Source organism: Mandrillus leucophaeus, unplaced genomic scaffold (assembly GCF_000951045.1).
Source record: "Mandrillus leucophaeus isolate KB7577 unplaced genomic scaffold, Mleu.le_1.0 Scaffold81, whole genome shotgun sequence".
Classification (NCBI taxonomy): domain Eukaryota; kingdom Metazoa; phylum Chordata; class Mammalia; order Primates; family Cercopithecidae; genus Mandrillus; species Mandrillus leucophaeus.
The window spans coordinates 2,328,044-2,349,669 of record NW_012108808.1 but is presented as its reverse complement, the minus strand read 5'-3'; the positions used below and the strand labels follow the sequence as shown (position 1 = coordinate 2,349,669).

Sequence of the window (21,626 nt, the reverse complement as noted above, 5' to 3'; positions counted from 1 at the left end):
AATGTCCTTGAAATCTTCACAATTTATATTCTTCTGCCTTGGCTCCAGCCGGTCCCTCCATTCGGGGTCCCTGACTTCCCACAACACTAGCAGAAGTCCTAAGCTAAACCTGCCCGTGAATGTAAGTATAAAATGAACCTGAAATGAAAGGACATACTTAGGTGTCTAAACAAAGTGGTAATACAGTCCTTCACACAGCTGAGCAGTCTGCATGCAGATACCAGGTTGTACACTCAGCGATATTGTAGATAGAAGCACTGGGAAAGGAAAGGCCACATTAGCAGACTTCATCCAGTCACAGGAACACTTAGAGTTGAGCAAGTTGAATTTGTTACTCACTGCAGCAAGAGAGAATGCACACAGTGGCGAACTGTGGGGCATCTCAGTAGGAGCAGGTGACAAAGAACCTCACATAGGATTTGGGCCTGGTTTGAGGAATCTTAGGGAAAGTCTGAGGAAGTAGAGGTTTGCTTTGGGTTGGGTGTTGACAGAAATTTTATGGCAATTCTATGACTAGCTATCTCAATACATCTTAGCTGTAGGAAGAACAGCCTAGGGCAACCATAAAGCTGTAATTAGTTAAAGTACCCCTCATTCATTTTGTGAGAGGGGGCTCTTTGGTATTTTGAAGTTTTTACAATGACCTTGTCTGAAGCGAATGTTCTTTAAGATTGTTAATATCCAACAGGAGAACATTATGGCTTATCTGTGAACCCAAGAAGTATCAAAGCACATTGGGCCTGAGTTGTGAAGTCAGATCAGTTTCCAGTATCATGGTTGGCCATTCTCTCTCTCTTTTGTTCTCTCTCTCTCTCATACACACACTCTGTATCTTTATTATTCTCTCTCCCCTCCCTTCTTTCCTTCCTTCCCTCCCTCTGTCCCCTCTCTGTATCCTCCCTTCCTCCCTCCCTCCCTCCCTCACTTCCTCCCTTCCTGGAAGAAAAACCTCCAACATGGCACTCTTTTGGGATTTGTATTACTACTAAGAACTGACCAAAGATCAAGGAAGGCTATAGGTCCCTGCCCAACAACCTCACCAAGACTTGAGAATAAGAAAATCTTAGTCTAAATGCATCCAATTTCATTTTAGTAAACAAGCATAAAACTGTCATATTGCCTGCTCTTATGTGCTTGAATATCTTTCCATTGATATTCCTCATAACTATTAAACTCTGTTGTGGAAGTCCCCAAAGCAGTCATGAACAATATGTAAACAATTATAATACAACTTTATTTACAGTCGATGGCCAGATTTGGCCTGCCAGCTGTAGTTTACAAAACTGCCATGTAAAGGCAAAACCAACTGATCTTGTGGTCATATTGGGCAACTTCTGTAAAAGATTTGGCATAAAACCAAACAGATCACACAAGGGGTTTGGGGCTCACACTTTTTCTATCCAACCATATGACTAACTTATACTAGTTAATTAACTACCTATCTTGTGCAGATTTCTATCACATGAATGTTGATTCTTGATTAGGGGATATCAAATGCTAATTAATCAAGTGCTAAGCACCTTTTAAGCATAAGTTGCACACATGTGCTTCAAACTCTTCATACCAAAGTATTTAAAGTAAATTACCACTCAGATGATGTATTTGTGAGATTTGGGTTTGTCAGGACAGAGATTCACTTGGGTACCGTAAGTATTGGATATTGAGTCTGATGATGCAGGTGTTGATAAGAGAGATGCACTGAGAATTCATGGGAGGAGCAAAGCTATACTACACCTTGACATTAGGAAGGCTGGAATGAAATGCCATTCAGGAGATGAGACAGAAGCTAGACAGTTCTTTCGGTTTCCTCCTATATCTTAATAAAACTCAATTCTGCTTTCCCTACTCCTACTGCCTCATCAGTTCTGTATCTATATATTTTCTCCTTCACAATTTCATATTAGCTGTAGATTTTACTTAGCCATCCTTTTGACTTTCTCCTGTTTTTGGCTCCCTCATTGCCTCTCTTTCCCAGGGTATTCCAGCTACTGATGTTGCTACTGTATCTTTAGTCATTCACAGAGTTCCCATTTTAATTCTCCAGATGGAGATTTTAATGACAACTTAATCCTGTTGTAAAAGTATTTTTCCATCCTTGGTTTGGCTTTTCCTTTTTTTGTGGGGTTGTGGCAGAAATATCTAAATGATGTGTTAGTGTTGTCTTTATTTCATATTAACTACACATGAACATAATATGCCTGAGTGAGTGAGTGAATATATGAATGGAGAGTTGACTCTCTATAGTGTTAACTGGAGAGCCACTGACTTTTTTTTTTTCCTTTTAACAGTATTTCATAGTAAAAAAAAAAAAAAAAAAAAAAGAAGAAGAAGAAGACATCAACACTTTATTTACTGAAAGTTTGTTAAATGCCAGAAATTGTGTTTGGTGTATTTATGTGTTCCATGTAGTAATATCTTCAAAGCCCAGCAAAGGTGATACTATTCACAGTTTTTCAGTTGAAGAAATTGAAGCTGAAAGTATATAAGTTTTTCAGTGACCTTTACCAGTTAGTTGTTGAGCTAGAACTTTCACCTGTCTGTATTATTTCTAGATTTTCTGCTATGCCATGCTGCCTCAAAAGCCAGCATAAGAGCAAAAACAGGAATTTTTTGGGTGAGCTTCAAAGAAGTATTCTTTGAAGAATATAGGATATCATCATCAAGAATATAGGACATCTGTAATCCCAGCTACTCGGGAGGCTGAGGTAGGAGAATTGCTTGAATCTGGGAGGCAAGCGGAGATTGCAGTGAGCCGAGATCGCACCATTGCACTCCAGCCTGGGCAACAAGAAGAATATAGGACATAATCATCAAGATAAGATAAGAAGTTGGCAGAGAAAACAATAATTTCAAGATCTCCTTTTGACTTCTGGTGGGTGTGCCTCCTTCCAGCCTCCTTGCAAGAGATAATCTAACATGTCATTTGTTTTTCTATCTCAGTAGGTAGAGGTAGATAGTATGACTACCATCAAAATATGAGTCAAAATTGCATGGCAGCTGTTGTTTTTGTCATTCCGCTTACTCTTCTAAATTTCACTCTTAACCTAATCCCTCAAGCTGCCCTATAGATTTTTAAACATTCTGTTTAGATATCCCTCTTAGAGCTCTGCTTTCCTAAAATGCTATACGATCTTAAATGACTCTTTGTCCTTATATTTCTTTTGGGTGGAGATGAGAGAAAGGCTCATTTCCGTTAATAAGAGTGTAGTACTGCTGAAGATTGCTGTAATTACTTCTTAGGAATGACCGATTGCATGTTCTCAGGGAATGTTTGCAATATAAAAGGAAAGTTAATCAATCAAATAACTAATTGTTGGGACAATTGGAAACTTGTTTGCAAGTGGCATTCCTTAGTGTCAACTGACCTTCTTATGCCTTCTCACTTCCTCAGCCACTAGTGTAACAGAACATAAATCAGACAATACTGATGGCAAATTGTCTCTTGACCTGTAAGGTGAACTAACTTAGAGAGTAAGCAGTTGAATATTAGGGACATATATAGTTCTAAGGCCAAAACCCATGAAAAGTACTCAGGTTTGGAAAATGGTGGGAGTGGAGAACATCTGTTAAAGGCAAATTTGCCATCTATGCATTTTGCAAGAACTCTGCTTGGTGAGAAATTACCTGCTCCCCGCAGATAGCAGATTCTCTCAACTTCTTCATTGTAGGGATTTTAAACTCTACTCACTGCTTTTTCAACTGTCTAAATCCTTTTATCTTTATAGCACATATGGCCTCCCACCCTGAAACTGGTAGGCACAGTTTCTGATCTAATTTAATACCGATATTATAGTACGTTTTAAATATCATATCACCAAGTCCATAAACAACTATGCTAACGTATAAAGTAGCTCAGCACTGCTCAAAACACATTACAGTTGCCAACACCATAAAATCCCATTTACTTTTGCTTAAAAGTGTTTGATATTGAATTTGCTTTCCCCTGAACTGTAATTAACAACGTTCTGAGCTGCTTACAAGATTCAATTGACTGGCATTATTAATCACACATTCACAGAGAAGTTGACTATTACATTTGATTTTTTTTCTTTCTTACGTGTTTTTGGCATCTAATCACTGATGAAAACTAAGGAAATGGCCCTTTTCACCATGTTCCATGGACATTTATTTTCTTGATGTATTTAGTCTATAAAGAGTTTCCCCCGTTTCTATTGGATGCTGATTCTAAATTTCTATAGACATGGAATTAAACCAAGAAACTGTATTTCTTGTCAAGAGGAACAGTTTATTACAGCTAATTAAATCCAGGAATGTTAAAAGGAAACACAGCAAGGAGCATAAATTAGATTCTATCAAGGATATAGGTCGTTCCTCATGAATGAATACTGACAAAACAATTTTGTGGGAAGCTTTGAAAAGTCATTAATAGTTTTGAAAGTTGTGAAGACTAGCACATTTTGAAGAGGAAAGAGATAAGGTTTAGTTCTGTGTTTTCAAAATGTACCTCAGATATTCACAGGTGTTTCAATGTTTCCTTTTCTTATATTTGACAGTATCTTTGAGCCTGCATCTAAGATTTCTGTGCATATACTGTTGTAATCGCTAGAGAGTTCTTCTTCTTTTTTTTTTTTTTTTGATTTGCCCAGATCCCATTTGGAGATGCAAAGAATAAAATGTAAACGCCAAAATAGAATAAATTTAGAAAAACAGATATTCCCAGTGATTGTAGAACTGCTCTCTTATTTATAAAAATTATATAGAACTGTATTAAGTACAAAGCCCTAGAGTCAGACTGTAAGCTCCAGGCACACAGGGGGCACTTTACCTTTTGCCTAGAGCTGCAATGTAAGAGGACTGTAAGTATTTGCTGAGTAAATCAATAAGCAATAATAATTTAGGTTAGGATTCCTAAATTATTTTCCATAGCAGATTGCTACTTGCACTTGGAAATTAAATAATAAAATTAAACATTAGAAAATTGAAGCATAATAAAATTAACCTCTTATCTGTAAATTCAGGTAATGGATGATACCTGCATCATAAGGTGATTATGGGTTATTATTATTATTATTCAATAAAAACTTAATACCTGAACTCTCTCTAGGTATTAAGGACTCATGAAAATATATTAATGTGTTGATTTTTCCAGAATGCATACATCAACCTTAAAATACTTAGGTTTGCTTTGAATCTGGAAATAAATAAGAAATATATATCTTGCAAAACCAACTCTGATTATGAGTTTGCCTATCTATTTCACCTCAGACAACTTTATCTTTTGCTATACCTACGCCCATCCCCATTCCTTCCCAATACTCCAGATCCCTCTGCACATACACACACACACAAACACACGCACACAGAGTTATGACCTGTGTGATTTTGATACACAGTCACGTAATAAATATTATGACCTGATAATACAGAGTTTCTGATCTGATAGTGCCTGTAGTTTCTAGATTTCTCATACATTCTTGCATCTCTGTCTTTTTGTTAATACTTCTGCATGAAACATCATACCTAAGCCATAGCTCGCATAGCATGCATTCTGACCCTGATCATGTCAAACTAAGGAAGGTTTAACATTTTGTATTAACATGTAGCTACGTTATGTTGCTACCATGACTCTTTCTATAGAATGTAAATTACATGACAGCAGAGACTATGTTTATGTATTTCATCTTCCAGTGGTTAGAGGCTACCATGGTATGGCATAAAGGTGTTAAAGGAATAATTTGTTAAACTAAAGTTACGTTTCCTCTTCCTGTTGCCTCCTTTTTTCTTTTCTTCCTTCTTTCCTTCCATCTTTCTTTCCTCTCTTACATTTATGAATGGACTCACCTGCAAGTACTAAGTGCAATAAATAATGAAATGAAATGTATAAAATACCTTACAATGGTTACCAATAGTAATATTTTCTTCTATAACATTTAAAACTTACTTAACTTTGGGCCATATTAAGGTGCAAATGAGGAGGACAGAGCATCGATAAAACCAATTATTTGTTAAACTTTAGTATTGGGCCACATTAGAAAATCATTCTTTTCCTTTTATTCAAAAGAAGGAACAGGGAAGCAGCATTTTATGTCTTAGATGTTTAAAGCAACTTTCTTTTTTTCTAACTTAAAACACATGTAATATAGATATTGTCTTTCTGTACACAGGATTATTCTAAAGGGAATCTTGTTCTCTTAAAAATGTTCTGGTAGTTTGAGCTAAGATGCAATTAGATAAGAACATCTTGTGCATTTCCTTGAGTTTCATTTCTACACTTTTCATTTGGGCTATAGCTTTTTTTTTCTGTTATAGTTGAGATAACATTAGTGCAAAATAGTAGACAATGCAGGATTATTTGCCTGTAAAGAATTTTGGAGTGTGTGTGTGTGTGTGTGTGTGTGTGTGTATGTAGAATGATTATCCTTTGAAAACTTATCTCTATATTTTATGTAAATTATTATCCTTTTAAAACTGACATTTTCAAATCATAAAATACATACTGAAGGAATCTCATTATTTTAGATGCATATATTATTTAAAGTCACTTAATATAAAATGAAATGAGAAACCTTCTGGTTTATTTCATCTGTACAATTTTTTACTTCTTATTTTGATCTCAATTGGCATATTTTAATGCAATGTCTAAAATATCAATTCAATTCCATGCATAGTTTTGCACATAAGTCTCAGATTGCCAGATATTCATTTTAATCTCATGTGCAGAGTTGACTTAATTATGGTAAATATATATTTATTCATATGTTTCTAAAAGGATATAAAAATAGCAAACTAAGTTATCAAAAGAATATATAAAATTTAGAATGTTTCTAATTTTTAGTTTTTGGTGTCTGAAATCACATCTTTTTGACTTTTTTGTTATACATTATTGTCTATTATATCAGCTAACACAAAAAATAGTTTCACCTTGCTACATAAGCCTAATTAATTAGCGGACACCTAAGAAAATAAGCAGTTTGTACAGTTTTAAAAAATTGTTTATTTTGTAGATTATTGTTATAGGGGATATTTGTGAACATACACGGTACAATTTTTATATTGTTTTCCATTGCATAGAGTGTAAGCATTATTTAAAATCTTCTACTGTGTGTAGTTCATTATAATTAGAGATGTAAAATGCAAACTATATAATATTAGCTATGTTATAAACTTTTTCTGAGGTTTATTTTTTAATATACTATACTTTTATTTTTTAGAACAGTTTTAGGTTCCCAGTAATACTGAGCAAGCAGAAGGTACAGAGTTTTCTCATATACTGTCTGCCTCCGGTACTCAGGTCTCCCATGATCACCATCCCTACCAGAGTGATCCCACTTTGTTACAATTAATAAACCTTCTGGACATATCATTAGCCTCCAAAATCTATAGTTTACATTATGGTTCACTGTTGATATTGTTCATTCTACTCGTTTGGACAAAAGTATAATGGCCTGTATCCACCATTATAGTATGGCACTAAATAGTTTCCCTGTTCCCCAAATCCTCTTGGCTCTGTCTCATTCTTCTCCCCACCCAAACCCTGGCAACCATTGATCTTTTCATGCCTCAATAGTTTTACCTTTTCCAGAATGCCATACTGTTGGAATAATACAGTATACAGCCATTGTAGACTGATTTCTTTCACTTAGTAATATGACATTTCCCTCAATGTCTTTCAATGGCTTGGCATCTCTTTTCTTGTTAATGCTGTGATTCATTTTCATGTAAGTTTTTAAATGTGCAAATATATTTATCTTCCATGGCTACATTTGTTGATAGCTGCTTGATGGGCATAGACTAATGCAAGAGAGAAGAACAGATATATGTCCTAAATCACATACAAAATAGAAGTAAAATATTGACCAGGTGTGGTGGTGTGCACTTGTAGTCGTAGCTGCTTTCAAGGCTGAGGTAGGAAGATCTCTTGATCCCAGGAATTCAAGATTGCAGGGAGCTGTGGTCATGCTACTGAATTTCGGCCTGGGTACAGAGTAAGACTTCATCTCTAAAAAACAAAAAGAAAGAAGCAAAATATTGTTATTGTGTTTATCTCCCTTTATCATAAACAAAAATGATTTAATTGTACTTTTCCCAGTTATCAAATTAACTGAAATATTCACAGACTTTTGGAGATGTGACATTTTATTATTGGTTGAATTTGTAGATTTTTATCAGAAATTGCAACTTTTGAGGCAGCAAGTCTGGGAGACACATCTCTAACTACATTTCTCTATGTTATAGAGATCAATGTGGCTCAAAGAATCGTCCACAGAGTGATGCTGCTCTGTAACCTGAGTGGGATGGGTGCAGAAATTGAGTGTCAGCATTCGAAAAGCTTTCACAGCAACTTAACAGAAAAAAAATTATATATTGATTCATTCTAATAGCAATGAATTTACTTTTGTATTTTTCATGTCTTTGTTTTTATTTCAAGTTTTAAGTGGTTAATTTTCTTGTATTTTATAAAAGGTTTGTTCTGTAATCGATTGGGGGGAAAATAAGTGGTTCTTAATGACAAATAGTTTTAGAAGTGCTGCCAAATAGTACAGGAACACACAGTAAAGTTTACTGAATTTGAAATTAAACAAAATGAGGGCACAATAGGGCAATTTTAGTTAACAATAACTTGTTGTATATTTCAAAATAAGTAAGAATGGAATTGGAATGTTCCTAAACCAAAAATGATACATGCTTGAGGTGATGGATATTTCAATTTCCCTGATTTGATCATTACACATTGTAAACTTGTATCAAAACATTATAGGTACTCTATAAATATGTATAACTATTACGTATCCATAAAATTTTTTTAAAGGAAATGAGTGAGATTTGACCTCTCTTTCTTTGAAAATCCTGACATTAGAAAAAATGAATCACTATTTTGTCAAATGAGAAAAAGAGTTTCCAGAGATTTTCCAGCAACTTCTTGCCCTCCCTGTGTGGAAGAGAGCCTCTAAGATGGCCGCCATGATCCCGACATTCTGGTATTCATGCTTTTGTGCTCAAATTCGGGCTAGTGACTCACTTCTCCCAAACAGTGCTATAGCGATAGGATGTCATTTTGAAATCATCTTTAGAAAGATCGCATTCCATATTACCCATCTTCTCACGCTCTCTTGGAATTCCCACATTAAGGGAAACCAAGATGTGATTTGCCCAGTGGAGAGGCCCATGTGGCAAGGAACTTGAACTGAGTCAGTGAGGAACTGAAGCCCTCAGTTCAAAACTTAACCAGGAACAAAATCCTGCTCCCAAATAGGTGAAGTGTTGGAAGATAATTGGTCAATACTTCAGCGGAGCAGGCAGCCCTGGTTGACACCTTGGTTTCAGCCTCGTGGAAGAGTTGCAGGCAGCAGCATTCAACTAAATCATGCCCAGATTTCTGATACTCAGAAAGTGTAAGATAAATGTCTGTTGTTCTAAGCTGCTAAATTTTGGCATAATTTATTTTATACCTATAGAAAAGTGATAAATCTTTTTGCTAAAAAAGGGGGAGAATCACGTACTGCCACTGCAAACTCAAGTGGATTTCTGGGAATTGTTGTTAGCTGCTATCTTCCACATGACCCTCTGCTGATTATTATAATTCTGTTTTGACTTTCAGGTTGATTATTTGGCAGTATTATCTCAGCGTTTTGAAAAAGGTGAAATTTAAAACCAAATATTTGGACAAACCCCAATATATGCACATACTAAATTTTCGAATAGTGCAAAGGGTGTTTTGAAAGTCTTTTGTTTATATAATGTTAAAGAGATAATAAAGAATATGATAGTCACAAAGCAAAGCTTTTAGATAAGAATGAATCATATTTTAGTTCACAGATTTTAGAAACCATGAACTATGAATGTAACACTATTACTACAAATAACAGCAACTATGCATCAGATTCTCAATTTATACATGTAGAAACCAAATGACAACAATGAAATAAATTAAACATAGCATTTTAAAAACAAAAATAAAAACTCAGTGGGAACAAAACAGCTTTTAGTTTGTGTCTAAAAACAGATATGTTCAAAAAAGATATTCACAGGTATTAATCACAATAAAGAACTCAGAGGGAAATAATTAAAGTTCAGTGATAAACATATCCTCCTTAATCCCTAACCAGTATACAATACAAAATTGCTTATTTTTGCTATTAGAGGGGGAAAAAGCACAGAAATACATTCTTGATGCAATAATGAAACAATGAATGCACCATTTTTCAGGATAGCACTTTCTTAAAAAGGTAACTATTATTTTACTTTCATTTATGATGACTGTTATTTATTTTACACAGTATTTGGTTGAAATTTTGAACAGCTCTGTATTTTTGTTGACTCTATATGAAAATATTTAATCAGACTGACATGCATTTAATATTTATGTTATATAAATTTATTTTTTATTTATATTTGATGATATAATTAGTCTTATAAACTATATTCAGTATTAAGCATCATAGATGATTTAAAATTATGAATTATAAACTCTAAGATAATGCCATTATAAATATCAAATGTAAAATAAATATGAAAATACTATAAATATTTTTACATTATTAATATAATACAAATGTATTAATATTTATATTTATTGCACATATAGAAACATACATTTTTACAAAGAATGCAAAATAAATATGGAAATATTGGTATTGTTATTTTGCTTAATCAGTAAACAGTATCTAAAGTTTTGATTTACTGATCTAAGAAGCATTCTAGGATTCGAAGCATGTTTTTGGTACTTAGAGGTGCTTGACCTTAATTTAGCCTTTGATTTTCACTTTAAATTGAGGATCATAAAAATGTAGAATAGATATTTGCAACCTGTGTCTAAAACTTTTTCTGAATAGTACATCATAAAGCTTTTTATAATCTTATTTTCCTTGGCTTCAGAATATACATCGTGATTTCTGTTTCTAAAAATATGATACATTCATCTGTAGATTGTATCCAAAGTTAGATGAGATACTGATGATCAGAAAAGAAAAAGAAAAGTATTTAGAAAATTTAGAGACATTAAGGTTTTAGAATAGAATTATGCAAATTCTATTAACATTGTTAAAATTAATAATGTTCTTTAAGAACAAGAAACATCTTCTCCATCTCCACAAAAGTTTTTTCTTGTTTCCTGTATGGAAATAGAGAAGTATTCCATTAAATATTGTTTTTTCACTTTTTTAAGCCTTCTTTTGGGGGTGAGGTATAAGATAGTATAATATAGTTTAGTACAGTGGTCTTTTTCAGTAAAAGACCAGAGAGTGAATATTTTAAGCTTTTCAGGCCTTATGGCCTCAGTCTTAACTATTTATCTCTGCTGTGGTAAGCACTAAAGTAGATATAACCTGTAAAAGAAGGATTGTGGCTAATAAAACTTTATTTACAAAAACAAATTGTGGGCCTGGCCCATAGGCCATCATAGCTGCTGACCTGTGGTATGCTGGAATGGTTTCAAATGCAGGCTTTGGACTACACTTCCGGGATTCAGATTCCAAGAGTACTTCTAAATAGTTGTGTAACCTTTAGCAGATTATGTAATCTCTCTTTGCTTCACTTTCCCATCTGTACAATGGGAGTGATAGAATCACTTACCTCTTGCAGATATTGAGAGTAAAGTGTGCAGAACAGTTCCTGGTAGAGGGTGAGAGAGTAATAAATTCAAACCACTATTTTTCTTAAATGTTTTTACATGTGTTAATGTCTGTATAGTTACAATGAAGATTCTTAATATTTAAAAGTTCTTAACACAATGAGATACCATCTCACACCGCTTAGAATGGCGATCATTAAAAAGTCAGGAAACAGATGCTGGAGAGGATGTGGAGAAATAGGAACGCTTTTACACTGTTGGGAGTGTAAATTAGTTCAACCATTGTGGAAGACAGTGTGGCAATTCCTCAGGGATCTAGAACTAGAAATACCATTTGACCCAGCGATTCCATTACTGGGTATATGCCCAAAGTAGTATAAATCATGCTACTATAAAGACACATGCACAGGTATGTTTATTGTGGCACTATTCACAATAGCAAAGACTTGAAACCCACCCAAATGTCCATCAGTGATAGACTGGATTAGCAAAATATGGCACATATATACCATGGAATACTATGCAGCCATAAAACAGGATGAGTTCATGTCCTTTGCAGGGACATGGATGAAGCTGGAAACCATCATTCTCAGCGAACTATCACAAGGACAGAAAATCAAACACCACATGTTCTCACTCATAAGTGGGAATTGAACAATGAGAACACATGGACACAGGGTAGGGGACATCTCATACCAGGGCCTGTCAGGAGGTGGGGGGCCAGGGGAGAGGTAGCATTAGGAGAAATACCTAATGTAAATGACAAGTTAATGGGTGCAGCAAACCAACATAGCACATGTATACATATGTAACAAACCTGCACGTTGTGCACATGTACCCTGGAACTTAAAGTATAATAAAACAAACAAACAAAAAAAGTTCTTAATTTATTCACTGAGGCAAAGTATTTCTTTGTGCCTTTCTCTGAGATAAATGAATCATAAGTTTTGTATATCAATGTAAAATTAACCAGTACATATTCTCTATATATTCAGAGGTATTCTAACCTCAATTTTCAGAGGCTTTCAGAGACAAATGAGGAATTGTCCCAATGGCACTGTCCTTTTGACACAATTTATTTTATTTATGTTTTTAATCTGTGGTGAGTCAGAGAGCGTAAAATGCTCTGTAAAAAATAAAGGGCTCACCAAAGTGTTATAAATGAATTCTTTCAGGATTCTAGTACACAACATGGAAAAATGAGTGCTACCTGGGTAATAAATGTTAACACTTGGGGGCTTGAAACAGATAGTTTGTCTCATATAGATAATTCCTCTATACCCAGACAAAGCTTTACCTAATCTATTTTGTGATCAAATCATGTGTTCAGTATTTCTACACAGGAAAGTTTCCTCTTTTGTGAAATGTATTGGCTTAACTATTATGCTAGCCATTCTTCCCATACTAAGATGAGATGTGTAAATGAGATCATATATATGCCATAATATATAACATATTTCCAAAAAGAATAGACTGCCATTGCTATTTTTTAGCTTTAGAACTAGCAAAGCCTTATGATTTAGTGGATCTATCAAAACAGAGGAAGCAATAAAAGTTAATTATAATAGGAAAATTCTGAAGTTTGGTTTGACAGGGTTTGGGAGATTGTAATCACAAAAAAACAAAAATCATAGAAAATTTCCCTCCCAACTCCTTAGCATAGAGTTACAAAATCATTATATTATTTATATTTCTGTATAGATATATAAAAATTAACAAAGCATTTGTCAATAAGTGGAACAATAGCATATTAAACTTTGCTTTGATTATGGAGACTTTAATGAAAATAAAATGGTTGTAGAAAGGTTAAAAATCAGGGGTCTCCCCGTCATTTATACTTCCCCCAATTATGAATATTTGGCTGGTTGACCTTCTCCTTGGAAAAAAGTAGGACCTTTCAGTGTGGAACTTCTGGCCCAATTTTTTCTTTCCTGGAGAAGACTAGGAGCCCAAAACACTTTCTGTAATTTTTATTGTGTTTGTAATTATGTTCTGTTTAGGTGGAATTTGAGACTAGGACCCATTTTTCCACTTACTGGCTTGTGGACAAAATAATTCAACAGTGATGGTTGTTGCTTTCAAGCAAGACTTAGTAGAAACCAGTAGGTCAAGATTGGGACGTTAGTCAGGAAAGTAAGTTTGGATTCAGAATAACTGATGGGTAGTAGGGGATTAATGAAAAATCCAGAAGGGAAAATAAGCCAGTGAATAAGAAAGAAAATCTCAGAGAAATATGGATGGAATACATACGCAGAGCCAAGTTTCTGCATGATTCCTCAGGATTTTCTCTAAGATTCGTCTACAGGCTTACATAACCATTTTCTAAGACTAAAGCCAACATTTAGCATCAGATGCTCAGTAGGGGAAGGACACTGGATTTACATGATTAATTACAGCAAAATCCTGTGAACAAGGGATTGTTTGGAGGTTCTGTATCTGTGTATCTGAAGATGTGGTGTTATGAAAGACACACTTGACCTGACTCAAGATCTTGTATATTTTTTTTCATCTTAGCCATTGACTAATTGTATAACCTGGAGACCTTCCAGCTATTCATTGTTCTGCAGCAAACCAGTCCACTAAAAACCAGCCCAAAATGTAGTGGCTTAAAACCACAGTTTATTATTTTATCTTACGATATCATATTCTGACTTTACTAGCTGGCTGCTTCTCACTTTGAGTCTCTAAAGTGATGGCAGCAAAATGGATGCCTAGTTTTGAGTCACTTGGAAGTTCAAAACAGTTCTCTCACATGTTTGGTAGTTGATTTTGGATGTCATCTGGTAGCTCTGCAAGGGATATAGACAAATGGCTTCTCTGTGTGGCTTGGGTTTCTCTTATGGTGGTTGGAAGAAAGGTTTCTCATGAAATAGCACTAGAATGTCCTGAATGCCATTCTGCCACATATTATTAGTCACAGTCATAAAAACATATGCTATTCAAGGGGAGGAGGATGAAAATTCATCTTTTGTTATGAGTAAGTAGCAGGATGAATATGCAGTGAGGAAAGCCATTGATAAAGGTCATCTTTGGAGATCATCTATGCCTATACAACAGAAGCTTTGGATTCTTTATCTCTAAATTTAGGAAGAACTAGGTAATACTTCAGATACCTTGGGAAATTAAATTTTTGGGTTCCTATGTCCTGTATCAACCTGTTTATAAGTTAGGTTCCCCATGAAGACTTCTCACTAGCAACATTTGTGATTTATTGGTTTTCTCTTCTTGCTCCCATCATGCTTTGAATAGGTTTCTCTTTACATACTTAGTCCATTCTGAATGCATCTGGCTTTCACATTAGATTCTGAGCTCCTTGAAGTCACCAGCTATGTACCACTCAAAATCCTAAGTCTGATATGACACTGGCAGATTAATAAGGTCATAATTTACGTACATATGGCATCAGAAGTCAAGGGTCAGGGGTCACAGTGGAATTATAAAAAATCTGCTTTCCAACCACCTATTCCATATCTTATAATCTTCCTAAAATATACCATATATTTTATTCAAAATTTTTGTTTTTACATGATATAATTTAATAGATATATTACTTATAGCATCATAATGATCGGTGACAAATACTAGAAGGTTTTCCTGGCTATAAAAATAATTAATGCCATTTTTTAAATACGTATTGTGAACTAGAACTATATTAATAGTTTATATGCATTAATTTAATATTTACGAAGCTTAACACATTATTAGTCTCAATTTTCAGAAAATAAAATTGAAAGAGTGTAAATATCGGAGTAAATGGTAGATATAGGGTTCAAGCCTAGACTTTTCTTGTTCTAAAAGCTTGGTCTTTTCCCTGATGCTCTATTATTCCTTGCTGTTTGCATTCTTCGATATTTATTTTTCATTCTAATATATATTAATTGAAATTGGTAAGCTAAAATTTGAAAATTTGTTCTAGGACAAATTCATCCTTAAATCTTCATAATTATTCTTTTTAGCATTTTATTAAATGTTTATTTTTTTCATCCTAATTTAACTGAAATTGGAGCCAATTGTTATGTGAACGAGATCATCCCTAAAACAGTGAGGTATTTATTTTTGGAACAAGAGGAAAAATGACATTTTAAACATTTTAAACAGTGATACATTAATGAAATACAATTAATAACTACTAACATAATAAAATGTAATCCTGAATGACTTAAGAATAAACAATGTCTCTACTAAAAATACAAAAAAACTAGCCAGGCGTAGTGGCGGGCGCCTGTAGTCCCGGCTACTCCGGAGTCTGAGGCAGGAGAATGGCGAGAACCCGGGAGGCGGAGCTTGCAGTGAGCTGAGATCGCGCCATCGCACTCCAGCCTGGGCGACTGAGCAAGACTCCGTCTCTTAAAAAAAAAAAAAAAAAAAAAAAAAAAGAGAAAAAAATAAAATAAACAATGTAACGTCAGTTGGGACTGTGAATTAAAAAGAAAAAAGTAAGACAGTACTATTGGAAAAGGCTGTCTGCTTTTTGGGTATAGTATAGCATTGATGCTATTACTTTAAGGGAGAATGTATTGCTAAGATGTTCATTTTAATAATAAAATGTTAATAAATATAGTTGGCAGTACCATAGCTGAATCTAACGTTCGTTTGTATGTATTTCAAATGGATGACTCTATACAGAGGTCTTATATGAAATCCTAGTGACATCAGACTTCAGGTAAGAAAGTGAAATACTATAGGAATATTATTAGCTAAACTCTTTTCATATAGATTCACCAGAATATTCTATACCTCACCCAGATCGAGACTGTCATATTTGCTTAGAATATGAGCATACTATAACAAAAATAGTTACAATTGATAATCATCACTTTGACATTCATTTTATATTTGAAGTGTGCCTTCAAAAGTATTATCCTCTGTGTCTCACTTTATAATGATGTGATCTTTTTTCCATAGTTTTAAAATACTTTAAAGCAGTTAATATAAATTGCCAAATAGTTGTGAAAATATGCAACAAAATTGTGTTCAGTAGACTTCAATAGTGTCTCTGTTTACTAATATTTAAAAGTGTGATGCTTTGTAAGCATTTTTTTTCAAACATAGATTTTAGAAAGACTTTATTGCCGAAACAGTTCTTCATGCCACTGGGATGGCTTAAATGGCTTAATAATGGCTAACATAATGGCTGAGTGTTACTCTTTTTATATTCATCTATAGGCATTTATGGAGCTTTTGGGCATCAAGATCTCCTATTCCCAATTGATTCTGTATCAAAATCTATGAGGATGCTTAAGCAATCTCTGACCTAGTTCTGTGCCAATCCAAATTATTCCTTCAGACAATGGGAGAGTTTATCAGTACAGACGTAGCTGTGTGGACACAAATGAGCCAAACAGTTGACCTTTCCATGTAAGCTTATCCTTCCGACCCACTTCACCTGTACAAAGTCTAGTTGTAACCAGTTATTGGAACAGGAAATTAGCTTCTCGATACTGGGTGTGGTGTTTATTTTCACTAATCACCTTTCTGAACTTATAGTTATGTTTTGTATTTATAAGAAAATAGACATTTAGTCAGATATATTTGTATGTTATTTATTATAGCTAAATATGATAAGCAATATAAAGGCATAGGGCATAGACATATGAGAGCTTAGTTAAATAAATGACAGTAAGTCGATACCAAAGGGTATTATATAGCCATTAAATATTTTGGAGAAAAAACTCATACAGTTGTAAAATGTTCTTAATAAAATATTACACAAAAATCTGCATTTAAAATAGAATGTTTAATATGCTTTCAATATTATAAAATATGTGTGCAGAAAATCTGCTACTAGTAGCAGTACTTTGTTGTAAGGTAGTTTGATTCATTTGTCTTTATTTACCAACAACTCTACATCAGCTGTCTTCACAAGAGTGATTTTTCTTCCAGAGGATATTTGGCAATAACTTGTTACATTTCCCTTTTGTCACACCTTGAGGGAGTGTCCCCACTAGCATCTCATGAGTAGAAGCAGAGGATGGTACTAAATAGTGATCAATGCACAGAATAGTCTCCCTACCCCTAACACAACAAAGAATTATCTGGCTCAAACTATCAATAATGCTAAGGATGAGAAACTATGCTCTACAATACATAGATGTATTCAATAAAGTGCACATATATTTTTAATTTAAAATTAGAGAAAAGGACACAGCATTAAAACTACAAGGAAAAAGACAGTTTAAACAATAAAACACCTAAGCCCAATTTTTATGTAGACTTTATTTTGTGGACAACTTGCAATTATTATTTCTATAACTACAAGAAGTTGGCAATGCTTTAATATTAAATTCTAATGGTATCTGTAATTCACTCCATAAGTTTTTGAACGTGTGTGACAAGAATCCAACTTTGCTTCTTGAAACACTCAGGATTGGTTTCAGTCATTTAAACCCAGAATTTCTCCAATTGAAAACATCTCTTGCAGTTGTTTTCTAAATCCCTAGTTGGCTTATTTTGGATATAAATTGAAGCCTGAGAACAACCAATATTCACACAAAAGTTTTGAAACAAAAGAAATTGTGCCTGAATGAACACTTACATGAAAATACTTTTATTTCTCATCCTGACAAAAATTCCTAAGATTTAATGAAGTGAAACTGTTTTTTTTTTTAATTAAAAAAAAATGTCTAATGATGTCAGAACACAAAGAATATATCTAAAAATGGCTTAGTAGTGGGGCTACCTTCCTTTTCCATCATATATATGTCTGATCCCCACCATGGTCAGACTTCAAGATTGCCCTTAACATAACCAAGAGAACCAAGTTCATGTTTCACAATTGTGATTATAGATTTTTATATAGCTGTGGTCCCAAATGCACCAAGCTTGACCATATTATTCTGAAGGAAGATCATTAAATGTGGTTGAGGTTAGATTTTAAAATTATATTCTTTTTAAATATACATCCCCCCTAATTCCTGCTCATCTATTCAGGTATTCAGTATTGCAAACACTATGTGTTGTGTGAAACATGCTGCTTTGACATTATGTGACTTCAGTGCTTACAATGTCAGTTCTACAGCTTTTCAAAGCCTTCTTGGACTCTGTGATGTTTATATGAATGGAGTCACTATTACAATAAAAACTTAACCATGTCTTTTTGGGTGTTGCCACTGGTAGCTGTACCATGTCAGAATAATCTGAGATGACAGCAAAAACATTTTTCTTCTTGCATTTACTATAGCAATAAATGTAGGTATTTAAAAATTTGCTACATTTGACTTTTTTTTTTTTTTGAGAGAGCATTGGATTTGAAAATAGGAGGAGGATGAGTTTATGGCTGCTTGTAAGAAATCAGAAAAACAAAGGATTTGGTGAGCAGTAATGACAGCTTGTCCATGGTGTTACCCAAAGACACTGACAGACATTAACTTGACCCTTATGAGTAACTATTAAGATATAGCACCTCCTTTATTCCAGATATGGTGCTGGCATTTTACACAGTTGATAACTAATCCCAATATCTCCCCCTCAAATAGGTAGAGATTATTTTTCCAGCTTTCATCACAGGAATCTGAGGATAGTCTAGGCCATCATCTTTTCTAAAGTGATGCAGCTAATGAGTGGTAGAGCCAGACTTAAAATTCTGGTTTGCCTGTCTCCAAATCCATCACTCACGTGTGCATGTCTAGCTTTCTGTTCTGCTTCTGGAGAGACGTAAAACCATAGCGGCCCAATTCCTCCCCACGCTTGGAATGAATAATAGTCATCATCCTCAAATAGTAAGATACATTTTTAAAAATAAAAGATACTAAATGAGTATGTTATGTTGCTCAGCTCAAGTTTTGAGACGTTTATTGGAGTAATTTAATTTGAAAGTCTAATTTTCCAAGAATTGTATCATGCTATAATTGTATTTAAAAATGTTTTAAAGACAATAAATAATCAGTGTTTGTTTAATTATCTAGTAGCATTATCCTTTCTTAATCTAATCCTAGATTATTTAGTGGAAAACCTATGGGTATAGATTGCTATAATTTGTCTTCCTCTTAATATAACCCTATCTGGACATAAATGTATCAACTACAATGATGTCATTTTTTTCTCTTTGTTTCATTTTTTAAGAAATTTGAAGTTAGTGGAGTGCAATTTCAGAAAGTACTGATTAACTGTTTGTCACATTAAAAAAAAAAACTCCTGAAACTTAATTTAAAATTTTCATAAATAAATTAAAGGATTGTATTTATTTCTATGATTGAAGTCAATGCTGCATTTTCTTCCTTATACAGTGGAGATACTGAAAAAGAGGCTAGAAAGAAGATTCAAAAAAGGAAGATAAGTCATTATATAAAAAGGATAACCGCACTCATATGTTTATCACAGCACTGTTCAGAAGAGTAAATATATTAGATTCAATCGAACTGTCCATCAACATGTGATTGCAAAAAGAAAATGGAATACCATTCAGCCATAAAAAGGGAATGAAATGTCTTTTGCCTCAACATGGGTGGAACTGAAGGCCATTATTTTAAGTGAAACAACTCAGAAAGAGAAAGTCAAACACCTCATGTTCTCACTTATAAGTGGGAGCTAAATAATGTGTACACATTGACATAGAGTGTGAAATAATACACATGAGACACCTGGAAGGGTGGGAGGGTGTGAGGGGTGAGAGCTGAGAAATTTCTTAATGGGAACAATGTACACACTATTCAGGTGATGGTTACGCTAAAAGTTGAGATTTCACCACTATGTGATATTCATATAACAAAACTACATTTGTACCCCTTAAATTTACACAAAGAGAAAGAATCTCTGCTTACCCCTTTTGAATTCTGTAGCTTCTGTAGCTTTCCAATTAACTGACTTGAGTGGGTCTAACAGTTTAGAGCTTGGAAATGTTACAACTTCACCATGATGTGCTACTCTCTTCTGGCAGGTTACCATAGTGACAACAGTGTATTAATTTCAACAGTGACATCTTTTTAATTTATAATAAAATATGATATTAATGAGGAACTTTTATAAGGCTTTTAGAGCGGTAAAAAACAGTAAATAAATAGACAGTCTATTTGGCCTTACTTTTCAAAATTCTTTCCAGTATGCTTTGCCCTACATTTGTGCTATACTGTCATATTTACTAAGTATATTGTAAATATATTGCATTGATTCTTTTCCATATTAAAGAATTAAACTTTAGGCAGGACTTAATTAGGTGTGCATGTTTTTCGACTTCTAGGTTGCATTTTGATGAACTCCTTAGATATTCGATTAACAAGAGAATGATTTGAATAAAGCATATTTATACTCTATGAGCCATTGCAGAATCACTTGGTATTTTCCCTGCTATATTAATAGTTCCACTTACTGTTGTATTAGGGGACAATGAAGTTGTATAATTGGAAACTGGTAAGATACTTTATAGCTTATTAGCTTAGGGTAATTATCTGCATGTTATATTATGCACTGAATTGTAATTGAAAATATTGCATTGTAATATTTAGGAGAAGTGGCAACCAAAAATAGTTAAATTGTTATATTAACCATTGACTTGCAATGAAAATGAACACATTTATTGGAAGACATTTCTGTAACTTGTAAACAGTGTGTTCCTTTTTGATAACTATTCTTTTTCTCTTGTTTCTTTTTTATTTTTATTTATTTATTTTATAATTTGCTGCTTGCCATTGCAGGAAGTAGAGGTTTGTATACAGCTTCTGTGTTTCATATTTAATTTTAGATTTTATATGAATCCTTGCATTTTAATTACTCATATGCACTCAATTCACATTATTTTCCCCCTTAGGATGATTATTTCCGCACTTGGAGTCCGGGAAAACCCTTCGATCAGGGTAAGAGTCTAACTATTTTAAAATAAAAATCTTTACATGTTCATAATCATTGTACTTTTAGAAATGATATTTATTGTGTGGTTAGGCTTGAAAATACTAAATACAAGAGCTTACATGAATGGAAAAATTTATGCAATGATTACTTATATTTCAGCATAATATTTTTAGAAGTAAGCAATTAGTTATCATGATTATGTCAGGATGTCTTTTATTTTTAGATACATGTTTTAGATGACTGATTTGGGCTTCTGAACGTTACCAGGTTTATTTTTATCAGTAGATACAAGTCACTTCATCCAGTTTTCAAG

General features: G+C 33.8%; 1 protein-coding gene across 2 annotated transcripts in view; it reads left to right on the top strand.

Annotated features, from left to right (window-relative positions):
* SPOCK3 (sparc/osteonectin, cwcv and kazal-like domains proteoglycan (testican) 3) overlaps positions 1–21,626 on the top strand; it is a 516,259-nt gene that overhangs the window by 181,244 nt on the left and 313,389 nt on the right. For both annotated transcript variants that reach the window (XM_011967787.1, XM_011967788.1), the window contains exon 3: positions 21,273–21,318. In XM_011967787.1, the coding sequence (XP_011823177.1) occupies positions 21,273–21,318 (46 nt within the window). The remainder of the gene's footprint in view (positions 1–21,272; positions 21,319–21,626) is intronic.